This window comes from Triturus cristatus, chromosome 6, assembly GCF_964204655.1.
Source record: "Triturus cristatus chromosome 6, aTriCri1.1, whole genome shotgun sequence".
Taxonomy (NCBI): Eukaryota; Metazoa; Chordata; class Amphibia; order Caudata; family Salamandridae; genus Triturus; species Triturus cristatus.
Window position 1 is genome coordinate 898,499,152 of NC_140589.1, and position 13,331 is coordinate 898,512,482.

The 13,331-nt window shown below is 43.3% G+C and overlaps 1 protein-coding gene across 2 annotated transcripts in view; it reads right to left on the reverse strand.

Annotated features, from left to right (window-relative positions):
- The window catches only part of SLC22A3 (solute carrier family 22 member 3), a 681,970-nt gene that overhangs the window by 277,431 nt on the left and 391,208 nt on the right, over positions 1-13,331 (reverse strand). For both annotated transcript variants that reach the window (XR_014963047.1, XM_085611548.1), the window contains exon 3: positions 12,034-12,188. Coding sequence is in view for 1 of the 2 variants with exons in the window: in XM_085611548.1 (XP_085467674.1) it covers positions 12,034-12,188 (155 nt within the window). In the remaining variant the exon portion in view is untranslated. The remainder of the gene's footprint in view (positions 1-12,033; positions 12,189-13,331) is intronic.

The following is a 13,331-nucleotide window of genomic DNA, read 5'->3' on the forward strand; positions in this document are numbered from 1 at the left end:
GTGCTTATTCTCAAGGAAACCAAGTAGGCTTAGGGCTAGCTCCAAAAAAATAAACGTTTTGGGGGGCTACTGCACTCTTTGCAGCTTTCTCATACTCCTAATCAGACTTTGCTGGTGCCCCTGGCCATCTTCAAGAGACCAGAGAGAAACAGAATATTCAAATGAGCCAGGCGCACAGCATTATGGGGCACTCCTCAGCCCGTTTTGAGCATATTTGATGAGCAGGCCAGAACGAGGTAAGCAGCCCCACACTGCATTTTGTTTTGGTTTATCTGTTTCAGTTGGGGTGCCACTGACTCAGGGCCGGCACTGGGCATGGGCAGTGTGGGCAGCTGCACAGTGCCCCCGCTCCTGCTCACAACTAAGGGGCCTGCAATGCCTTTCAAAATTCTTCAATGTTGCCAGGCCCAAGGAGTAGCAGTGGTACAGAGCTGCGTTTTCCAAGGGAAGGGGCCCCCCTCCCCCATCCCTTGGGCCTAGCAGCCATGACCTGAAGGGGCTTCAGAAATGTAATCACTGCATATGCATGACAGCGATTAAATGGCTACTTGATTGCCATTAGGCGTGAAGTGAGCCCTGTCACAGGTGAATGTAAAGCAGGGTGTCCTGCAGGGCTCACAACAAAAGGCAGAATCATGCCCCATGACCTAGGATGGAGGAAAAGGGATGCAGGCATCATCAACATTCAAGAAAGCCTATTTCTTTTCAACACTGAAGCGTTTTACCTTAGTACATGGGCTGATATCACTGGATTTAGATGTATTCAGTAAAAGTGAGAGTTTGTAAGCATTAACTGAAAAACATTGCTACCTCAGCCCTGATGATCATGGTATTAGTGAAATATTAGAAGGGCCACCTTGCTTTAGGCAAAAAGGACCAAATTATGTGGCAGTGTTTACTAACTTATGCAACAAGAAAAGGCAAATTATGAGGCATGATGCAGCACATTTTGTGATAGTATTACCTCATGATATTGCTATTCACCCAAATACAGCAATACGCAACAGAAAGATGACCAGTTAACCTTTGAGAAGGGCTTTCCACTGTTCAGCAATAAGTCTTGCTGTGCTTTTAGAAACAGTGGATCAGTTTGAGCTAGAAACTAAGGGCCAGATCCATCAAAGGGTTTTGCCCATTCTGTGTCTATGGGAAAATGTGTTGATGCATATGGCCCTAAATAACGTTTTAATAAAAGCTGCAGATTTTGCAGCAGATGGCTTATGAGGCAAATTCATAATTAATGTGGAAAATGCAGCGAGTGCAAAACCAAATAATTCCAGTGGCCCTGACTAAGAGGCATATCAGGGTTCATGTGTACCCAAGATGCGGGCTACAGTCTTATTAAACATGCAGCAAAATTATAGTCTATTACATTAAACGCAAGAGGTGTTGTACAGGTCACACCCTGACTGCACGTATTTGAATGTGGTCTGATGTGCGATAATGAACAAAATGGAGGTTGGTGAAATAAAGCATTTGTCTAGGATAATACAATTTGGTCAAGCAGGGAAGCTGGGACTGATATTAGATTTTTCAGTTTCTCTCGGTGCAATTTGGCCATTACATGGGTATTTCTTTATGGCATTAAAGCTTAATGTCTCATCTTTAATTCTTGGAGCATGAGACTAGAGCCTTGGTTACAGGCATGGCTCACAATGTATTTTTGGCAGTTTTACAAAGCACAAACAGATTTGTCTGAATTCTTAGGATGCTGAGCCAAAACCCAGATTGAACCCCGGCTCCCCTTGATGCATGGCAGGCAGCAGTAGCCAGTAGGCCTTGTCCCCTCCTGTGAAAGCTTGGCTCATTCTGTATTTGAGGTTCTAAGAGGCTCTTGAGCTGAGCCCATCCAGGCCTCTGCCTCAAGTTTTCTGTGGCTTGCCCACATATAATAGAATGTGGGAGGGGCAGAATCCATTTGAAAATGTAAAAAAACAATCCAAGAGTGTGAGTCTGGAAGGGAAGAGATGGATGGAAAGGAAGAGAACAGCTGAAATAAGGTAAGATGTTAGGGGGAGAAGAGTGACAAACAGCAGCATTTAGAGAGAGGATGTGAATGTAAGAGAGACGGCACCAGCAAGAAGAGGCTGGGGAAAAGGGAGAGATTGATGTAGAGGGGACAGAACTAGCAAAAACGTTAAGACAAGAGATTCTGAGAGGTTGGGTGGGATGATGGGAGGAAAGGAGTAGAACATTAAAGGGGAAGATAGATGTAAGAGTGGGAGAATCAAAGAGAGAAGGTAAGATGCTTGGGATAGATAAGTTAACATGAGATAATGCAGGGGTAAAGTGGATATCAGAGGGGGCTGAAGCAGCAAGAGTAGGTAATTGGCTGGGCAAGAGGCAAGGTGAAAATTAGAGCATGGAAGAGTCAGGTGGAATCAGCCAAAAAATTAAGAGGGTGGAGAAGAGGTAGAAATGTTGTTGAACCAGTGTGTGCTGCTACGTCCATTGAACATTCTGACAAAGTTTGCAATTCCCTATCTGTTTATTTTCCTGTTAAAAAATGTAAATAAAATGTGTTATTTTTTAGATGAATGTTTCATCCTTCACAAAGTATTGTGATCTTGAACCATCCTCAATGTGTCTGCTGAATTTCAGCCTGCTCTCTGTGTACTTCATTACCCTCATGACCTTTAATTAAATCTCATTCCCAGTGGCACCCTTACCTGCCCCTCTCCTGTCCTGAGAGCTTCTGACCTAAACTTCCTTTGTAATATTTAGCTTTCCTCCTCATACGTTCCTACCAATGTAAAATATAAACAGGCTCTGGTTGTTTCTCTACTCAACAAACCTTCAGCAGGCTCAAAATGTCTCTGTATCTTTGGACATCTCTTTGCCACCTTATTCACACATGTCCCACAATATTTTTTTGTAAAAGGAAAAAAAGCAGAAGTATATTGTGAGACTTTTTTTTGGGTCAGGGGCAATAGGTGATTAATTGGCAGCATCGATGGAGAATAGTGTTGTTTACGATTGCTGTTTCAGAAATAACAATTTCATTTCATTTGTTTAAGTGTTATTTTTTTTATAAACGTGTCTCCCCAACGGTGGCAATAACAAGCACTTAAAACTTACTCCCAGAAGTGATAAGGGTATTGGAAGTCAAATACAGTATGCCTTTTTAATCTTACTCGATAAGCACCTTATCCAGCCAGCCTAGCTATGTATTTTAAACGAGACTGATTTATATCAGGTGGTAATGGAATGAAACAACAAAAGATGTGTTCTGTGACTACTAGTACCCCACTACCCAACAAACGTCTTGCAACATCTCTGTGTGTGCAAAGTGTCCTGCAATGTGATAATGTACAGTAGTTCATCCTGCAAAACTTCAGTGCTGCAAGGCCCAAGGAAGGGGCTGGATTCAAGTAGGAAAGACAGAGAATTTGCCTTTAACTGATGGGCCTCTGAATGGGCCACTTGGTGAGGTGATTTTTTTATTATATGGATAAACTGAGCTCCATGCTTGGGCTAGCTTGGCCGCTGGTGCATCCCAAAAGGATGCTACAGCCTTAGAGCTGGTGAGCACAGAGGAAATCTGACCATGCTTTCATAGCCAACCTGCACCTTGTCATATGTTTTTGTTTAGGTTTTGTAAAGCGCATGGCTGTCCGAGGGCTTCCCCGCACTGGTGAGTGCTGAACTGAGTAACTGTGCCCTCTAATACAATAAAGAGGAAACAGCCAGGTCTTGAGTTTTTTCCTAAAGGTGAGTTCATCTTGCAGTTATCTGAGGCTAAGTGGGAGATCATTCCACAACTTACGTACCAAGTGTGCAAATAATCATCCTTCCCATCTTGTCCTTTTGACACTGGTCGTGCTGAGGAGATGTAATTAATAGGATCTTAAGAGTCTGGAATGGAACATACGTAGATACCAGATTTCTGAGATTTACTGGACCTTTGTTTGTTATGACCCTGTGTGCAATACAGAGGGATTTAAAGTTGATTCTTGTCTTAATTAGCAGCCAATGGAGCTGTTCAAAGGATTCTCTTACTGGAACGTAGCTAGGAACCTTAAGCAGGAGCCTAGCTGTTGCGTTTTGCACCATCTGAAGCCTCTTTATTACATACTTAGGTGAGCCCACATAAAGAGAGTTGCCATAGTAAAAACGTGAGACTATGAGGGACTGATTCACAGTTGTTCTTAAATGATCTGGGATCACAGCTAGTATCTTCCTGATCATTCTAAGTAGCCCAAAGCAGATTCCAGACAATTTGTTTGTTTGATAATCCATTGCAAGGGCTCTATCCAGCCAAATTCCTACATTTCTTATAGAGGATCTGGGGTCAGGAAAGTGTTGCCCATACCATTTGGCCGGCTATCCAATGGCCTGGCTATGGCCACATTTCCCAGTATCATTAGTTCCATCTTTTCGCCGTTTAGCGTTAAGCAACAGTTCGACATCCAGTGAGCCACTTTATCCAAGCAAGGTACCAATTGTTGGTTTCCAGAATTTGTCAGAGAGACAACCAACTGGGTGTCATCTGCATATGAGACACCCGAGATGCCAAACTCCTGCACTATGTAGGCAAGCTGTTGAACGTATATGTTAAACAGCGTAGGGCTGAGTGACGATCCCTGAGGCACTCCATATATAGTTGGCACGCTGTCTGAGAATCAGGCTTTTTCCATAACTTGATAAGATCTGTTTTCCAAGAAAGAGATGAGCCAATCCACCGCTCTATCCTGAATTCCTACTTCCCTTAGCCTATCTTTCTAGATGGCATGATCAATGGTGTCAAATGCCGCACTAGCGGCCGAACCTCCATTATCTAGCAGAGCTTTAAGCTCCTCTGTGACCACCAAAAGTGTCACTTCTGTGCTATGCTGAGCATCAAAGCCCATCTGGATTGGGTGGAGAATGTTATTGTCCTCCAAATAATTGGCTAATGACCAGTTGACATGTTTCTCCAGATGATTACTCACAAAAGGAAGTAATGATATGGGTCGAAGATTACCAAGTATTGCCGGATCTAAGTGTTTAGTTTTAGTAGAGGTCTAATTACTGCGTGCTTCTATTGTCTTGGAACTAAACCCATGTCTAGGGAACAATTGAGTAGCTCTATTAGTGAAGGAAGAATGACATCTATCACTTTGGATAGGATATATGGAGGTGCAGGGTCAATGGGGATCCATATTTGGTTACCCATATCAGATTGAGGATAGTTTCTTGGTTGATCCTAGGGAATTGTGCTAGAGTTGGAGATAAATCCATGATATTGATTTTCTCCTCTGGAGCTGGTTTGGTATTGCCCTGAAATTGGTGGTAGATATCTGTCACTTTTTTGTGAAAGAAAGATGCTACTTCATTACATCTCTCTTTTGTGGCTTGTGGAAGAATATTACTTTCATGAGGGATGGTTAAGGCTTTGACCACTCTAAATAGTTCCTTCGCGGAGTTTGAGGCCTGCGTAATTTTTTCCTCATAAAATTTAGCCTGCGCTTTCTTTATTTCGTTATGATAAGACCTGATTAACGCTTCGAATTTTATTTTGAGGGCCAGCTCATACTCCTTTCTCCAATTCCTTTCCACTTTCTTATAATGATTTCTCAGTAAAATAAGATGGTCATTGTACCACTGGGCTTTCTTTGTATGTGCTTTAGGGTTGGTGCCTATATATGGAATGCTAGCATCAAGTGATTGAATAATCCAATTCTCCAATTGCTGGTAGTCCTCCTCTAAGTTGCCTATGAAATTCGGGGCTGTGTCCATCAGGACTTTTATCCAGATTCCACAATCAAGCTCCGACCAGCTCCCTGTAGAAGTGGTCTGGGCTCTAATCTTGATCTGCTGGAAAGGTTTGGGAAGCCTAAAAAGAATAAGGCAATGGTCTGACCAGGGAGCGGGGATAACTTTAGATACTGTAACCTGTGGGTCGTTGGAGAATAAGAAGTCCAATGTGTGCCCTTTCTCATGTGAAGGAGATGACCCATGTTGAGTTTGTTGCAGTGCTTCAAGGTCGGTCTACAGTCTTATGATGATGGGGGCGTCATGTGTATCAAAATGAAGGTTGAAATCCCCAAGATAGTGGTGTGGGTTTTGCCTACCACTAAGCTAGCCAGTGCATCTGGTATAGCCTCCACAAATTTGTAACTTGCGCCCGGTAGTCTGTAGATAAGGACGCCTGAGAAAGTGAGTGGGTGAAAGCATAATATGAAACTGAAGAGAAATTAAGTGCTGTGCACACGTGTAGGATAATGCTCTGGGTGTACCTGGTAAAGATTTATATATATAAAGAAATTTTGCTTATGATACACCTGATGTCGACCTTCATGATTTCGAAGACATGTAATATTTGACTTCTCTTTAATTGTTTACCGGGTACACCCAGAGCATTATCCTACACGTGTGCACAGGACTTCATTTCTTGTCATTTTGTGTGTGTTTTGACCCACTCAGTTGCAGGGGTTATTTCTTTGGGTATGTTTCCCCTGACCTGTCAGCACCGTACTTATTCAATTTTAGTAAGACCCCCGTCACACACGCTTGAGCGCCATTCTTCCTCGAACCTAACAAAACCCTCCACTGTTGTATCTTATGAAACTGAAGACTTTCACACTCTGGAAGAGAGGACGGGGAGGTCATCTAAATTCGTCCTTTAATATGATGACAATTCCACCCCCTATTTTTACTGTTTGATCTAATCTGTATATCGGAAAGCCTAAGGGGAGGGCTAGATGAACATCTGGGCCTGAACATGAATATGTAGAATGACAATGGGCCATACTGGGTCAGCATAGTATGATGTGCGCCTCTTCCCACAACAGATAATCCCAAACCTCAGGGAGTAACACAGAGGCCAGGGGAGATGGCTGCTTTTCAGGAGCAGTTAGATTAGGCCTACTGTGGGAGATGAGGGGAATAAGTGTGTGTACAGGAGATGGGACTGTGGTGTGGAGGGCAGCTGAGAAGTGATGGGCATCCCATAGAGTACATCACTGCACAGGGAGTTATCGGTCAAACACTGTGTCTATGCAAGTAGGTAGCCTGTAGGTTGAGAGAGGCAGATCTTGCGTTGGAGGTTAGAAGACCAAAGGTGTTTGGTTAGGTGCCTGGGGAGTGGCTGGAGTGACTTGTGGATGATGGAAATGTTCTTGCAAGTGTCTTGCATTCAATTATTTCTTTAACCAAGATCCAATGGATTTACCTGAGGGCAGGCCCAATATGGTTATTTCTTCTTCAGCTAAATGAGTTGCGGTGCATGGTTCTGGCCCCTCTGCAATTTTTTCACTTGTCTTCTCAGTTATTAAGGACATTTGACAACTTTTTTGAAACTGTAAGTCTCTGGTATTAGTTTAGCATTATTTTGCAAGTCAAGTGCTACCTACCCCAACCTGCCTATCCCATATTGCTACATTTCCGATCCATATAGCTGTAAAATTGCACAGATTCTACTATAGTAAGCCCTTTTTTTTGTTACTTTACTGTATCTCTTTAGTTACTGCCTCCCAGTATAGCTTTGGCAGTCTTTTTTTCCCTGGTCACAAACTGTTTTCCCTTTTAGCCATCTCTTCTGCATATCTCTGTTAGGTCAGTCTTTTCATTTCTTAAAAATTGAGTTTGAGACTAATTGCTATATTTAGGTGCTCAGGGTGTAGGTGCTCAGGGTGTAGGTGCGGGCCAGCCTTTGATGTTTCTACCTGCCAATATATTAGCCACCCCACCTGTGTATGACATTTGTGCTGTCTCCTCTTCTTATCTTTTGGAATATGTGCTCTCTGTTGTTTGCTGCAGCGCTTGCAGGTCACTCACCCGATCTAGCATTCATCTGTTTACGTTAATCCCCCATGCTTGCTGAAAACCAAATGCCTTATCTTAAACTTTACTAGTGTAAAGAACGGGCTGAGGAGTCACTTGAAGTCCCGCTGTGTAGTTCTGGGACAATCTGATCTCGAACTTTAATCAGGTCCTTATCTGGAAACAATTAGCGAACATTGTAGCAGTCATATCAGTATTGGAGAGACCTAGGCTAGCTTTCTTACCCAGTTCGATTAATGTCATGTATTTCCATGTAATACAGCTTTAAAATATATATGCTTATTTTATTAGGATTAATATTTATATTTTTAGCTGTGTTAGTTATATATACACTAGGTAATTCGGGAAATGTTTACACACCCCTATCGCCACAGGAACATTTAACGACGTTCCTGTAGAGATAAGGGCTTCACCTTAGTTACAAGGAGGCGGTAAGCTACTTAACATGGCTTAACGTTGCCTTGTAAATAAGACACACTTTCATGCTGTACTTAGCATGGGAGGGGTGGGCAATGTGTGTTGGGGTGGGCATTTTGACGTAACACCCATTGATTTTGACGCTGCCCCATATTTACAAGGGTGGTGTAAATAGGAGACAGAGCCAAAATTAAGGCAAGCGAAAACCTGATATTAACATGGCGAAACAAGGAGAAATGTTTAATTTCTCCTCATGTTTCTAAGTGTGCTGCATTGTGCAGCACACATAGAAACAGCAAAATGCCATGAATGATTGTTTATGTGCAGGAATGTGTCCCTTCCTGCAGATAAACAATCATTTAAATAAAATTACGATTTGAAACTTCTATGTGTGTTGCACACTTAAAAGTTACAAATCACCATTTGTGATTGTTTATGTGCAGGAAGGGACACCTTCCTGCACATAAACAATCATTCCCTCAATGCAGGCACCCTTGCACTATGGTGCAAGGGTGCCTGCATTGGCAATAGGCAGCTTAATTTAGTGCCAGCTCTATGGAAAACGCAGGGATGTGCTGTATCTTTGTAAATACGGCGGATCCCTGAGTTTACGGAATGGCGGAGCGTGGCGTTAGCGTTTTGTGCTTAACACCACCTTCCGCCATTCCCTTGTAAATATGCCCCTTTGTTTCTTGCAAAGCTGCTGCAACAATCCCAATAAATTAATGTTCAATTGTTGCCCCTTCCTGTGATGTCACTTCCTTTGATGTCACATCTTAGAAGGGCCTCGCATGTTCCTATTCTGCCCAGGGCCCCACAAAACCTAGGATCATTCCTTCCTAGAGTCTGGTGGGCCGTAGCCAGTCTTCTTCTTCCTTGCAGCAGCCCACGTGGAGATATGTGGAAGGGGGCAATAAGCATTTGTGGAAGGGGGCGCCACGCAAGACTCCTCCCCCAGAAGATAAATTAAATACAAATCAGCAGACCACACGAACATTGGCACAGGCAGTGTCTTCTTAAGGATTTTGGGGGCCCCGGGCGAAACATATTTTGGGGGCCCTTGTTACAGAACAAATTTGGTTTTTATTAACCATTTCCTGCTAATTCAAGTCCACACGCTAAACAATACTAAATTATATGTTAAATGTTAACAAAGCTCATTTTCTCAGGGGGCCCTTTGGCAGGTGGGGGCTCTGGGCAGTTGCCCATTTTGCGCATGCCTTAAAACTTCTCTGAGCACAGGGCCACACTTGACATAAAGCGGACTAGAGCAGACGTAAGAACGTGTTTGTGCACTGTTTTATATTCAATGTAACGTTTTTAACACTTAGCTAGCTCCAGTCGTGGCTGGCATGACTTGCGTGGGGGAGGGGGCGGGTGGGGGAAGGTTGCATGGGTGTTTGCGCTGGGTGGTGGTATATTTTTTTTTTTAAACGTACCTTCCCGGGGCCCGCGCTGTCTCAGCTCCTTGCTGGGTCCAGCGAACAGGAAGCAGGCAGCCTCCCTCCCCTTCTCTAAGCCAATCACAATGTTGCAATGGCAGCGTTGTGATTGGTGGGGACACCGAGCAGCCAGGCGTCTATGGGGTGGCCATAGGGAGAGTGCGCATGACTAGTTTGGTCGTCCCAGAGGTCCGACCAAACATTCAGGGCCCGCAGCATTGGGCAAGCCACTCCTCCCCTGTCCTTGAGCAGACCCGCACACCCCCAACCAAACCCTTCTGCTTTCTCACAGTAAAAGAAGCAGAAACATAAAATGGTAGTTTTACCATTTTATGTTTCTGCTTCTTGCACTGTGAGAAAGCAGTGGGCCGACGCTCCTCCGCCCTAATGGAAGAGCCGCCCCTGGCTAGCTCTGCTCTCCACGAAGCTCGCAACGTTTTAAAAAATTGCACACTAATTTGCAAAGCATTGGACTTTGCAATTTGACGTAGTCACAAAAGGAAACCACTTTAACACAATGCTAGACATTTTTTAAACCATTTCACGTGAGCTTTTAATTATTAAAAGGCAGCTAAACGCACTTTTATATTGGCAACATTGCACGTACTGTAACTGGCATCTTTGAAACGTGCTGTTGTTCCACCTGGTTTGTTGTGCTTAACACTTTCTTGTCCAGTTGTTTTGCGTGATTTCCTTTGATAATCCGCGGATATGAAATCTATAAGTTTTAATCACTTCGCCGGACTCCGCCCGTGAGGTATTTTGCCACATAACTCGTGGTCCATGTGTGTGGCTGCAGCAGACACATCTGTTTAAAAGAGACGTGTAACAGCGTGACCCCTGTGAATGTCATGAGCTAAAACTCTTGGCCGTTCATTCATGAAAGAGGAACTGGAAATCTCAGCAGTACATATGTTTTTTTTATCTCTTCAGTGATTCTTGGCAACACGGATGCGGTAGCCAAGCAAAAACTGTTAAATAGTGCTAGTGTGCATGACACAGCTGCTGCTCGGGCTTCACAAACGCTGCCCTTCTGAAGGCCGGATGCAGAGAAACACTAGCAGACAGAGAGAAAGGTCCATTTATCTCTCAAGCAGGTCACAACAAAGGGCTTGCACAGTGCGGATATTGTCCGCCAAGTCCCACTCATCAACCACTCGTGCCCTTCGCTCAGCCAGGGTGCTCTCCAACGCAACCTCTCTTGTCCAGCACGCCTCATTACCTCACAGTCTCCATTAGGCCGGAACTGAACATTTCCACCCAAGGAAGAACTAATAGAAAGGATAGAGTTTTATTCTGCTTCATTTATACTTTCATGAGAAAATCTAAAATTCCGACAGTCAAGTAAGTTTTGAATAAATGCCAGGATTCTGCCTAGTTTCAGCTCCTCTAAACCTTTGGGACACATGACTGACCACCAGACTGGTCACCACAGAACCTATATTGCTTGGGTTATCCCAACAACAAGGGGTTTTCTCTTACAAAATGGAATGAGGCATTGGGTATAAGATGAAGTCGCACTTTTCTCACGGTTTTGCAGGGCAGCTGCCTACCTCTTTGCTAAAGGAAGGAAAATATGGGACAGGAAGTACACCATCTCCACAAGACCATACATTAAGTGGATGTGTATTGTTAGCGCTACAACCAGAGCTTCGACATGCATTTGCAAAGCCAATAGGTCTGGCCGTGGCATGACTGCAACGCTATTTTTTTCTCTCCATAAACGATAGGTATTAAAGATGTAAACGTAATAAGAAAAAATAAAAATGTTTCCACGAAATGATGGCTTGCAAATGTTTGCAAAATAATAAGTAAAAAATGATCCACTACAAAAAGTACAGTACAAAATAATGAAATGAAAGTAGAACTAAGAGCAGACTGTCCTACCAGCCCTGGCACAGAAGTGGACTTCTCCTTAGGGGATGTGCATATAAAAACAGAGTAGAGAGCCAATGGCTGAAGTTGCCTGACCTATTGTCCTGCTTTGGTGGGGGCGAAGAAAAAAGTGCATTGCACTTGAACAGACCAATGGACGAAGAGGACTGACCAAAGGACCCTATATGAATACAAATATGTATGTATCTATATTAATTTTTTTTTAAAACATGCGGCTGACAAAACAGCTAAAGTTGTCTCTAGGCCAGGTCTACAAAGGGAACAGATGAAAGTCATATTTACTATATTTTGTAAAATGCAATTTCCAATTACCATAACTTTATATAGAAAGATGCTTTCTTCTATCAAACACAGATTGGTGTACTTATTTCTCCTTGGACTATCATTACTCCCACCAACACGACATGCTCTATAGTTTGAAGTTACAGGTAGTGAGATCCTAATTTCTCGGCTTCACTAGGAGAGACAATGTATCACAAACCACAATCCTCAGCCATATTCAATAAGTTCTTACCAATAACATAGCAGGTCATCCAGGTCCCTTTTGCAAAAACTCCTTGCAGGAATCGAAAGATCACAAATACATAGAAATTTGGTGCAAATGCCACTATAATGCCACACAGTCCCGTACCAAAGGAAGAGATGAGATATGTCACCTTTCTCCCATACCTGTAAAAAAAAGAAAAAGCCTTATGACAATATGAAACTGTAGATATTTCTAATAACATCGACAATGATACATGGACATTTCTTACAGCAAAACGTGCCTGTGAGAAGATTATCTACCCATAGTTGTCTCCCACACTTAATCAGGCAGAAAACCAAGCTTGACCAGAATCCAACCATGTCCAAAACTTTGTTTGACTCTTGGAAAATGGCCCTCTCTGTAGGGTCAACCCCAAACCTTTTGCCTTTCTCCTCCACTTTTTCTGACCTCGTTTTTTGTTGGCTTTAGGACTCTGAGCACATTACCACTGCTAACCAGTGCTAAAGTGCATGTACTCTCTACTCTAATCATGGTAATTGTGGCTCATAAGCAATTGCATATTTAATTTACTTAAATGGCCCCAAGAAAGTGCACACTACATGTACCCAGGCTTGTAAATTAAATGCTAGTAGTGGACCTGCAGCACTGATTGTGCCACCCAGTTAAGTAGTCCCTTAACCATGTCTCAGGCTTGGAACTGGCAAAATAAACCTTCCCTTTTTACACATAGAAGTCATCACTAAGGTAAGCCCTGGACAACCCAGAGGGCAGGACACATACTTGTAAGTTTTACATGCCCTGTAGTGAAATACTTCCAAACTCGTTATTAACTACAGCAGGGCCAATCTCTCCCCTAGTTTAACATTGGAATTACCTCATCACATTTTATGTGTCATTTCCAATTGGGAAGAGATAAAACCTCCAAGTCTGGTGTCTCTGGAATTCTAATTTAAAATACTAACTTATGGTGAAGTCAGATTTTAAATTACAATTCTGAAAATGCCTGTCCCTGATCACGTCTGGGTGACAGTTGGGCTTTGTGTATTCCTCCTAGACAGCCACACACAATGGGAGCATAGGTGTGACTTGATGGACCATCCTAGCAGGATGGGAGGGAGGAACTGGACCCAGCCTAACTTCCACTTGAATAGGCCCTGTCTCCACAGAAAGGGCTGCATAACCTCCTGTAGTGAGTCTGGAGTCAGGGTAGGAAGAGCAGGACCTCTGTACAGTTAAAAGGCCTTCCCCACTTCAAAGGCCAAACTGGGTATAAGTACTGGACCTCTGACATCACCATTGCTTCTGAAAGTACTGTCACTCTGCTG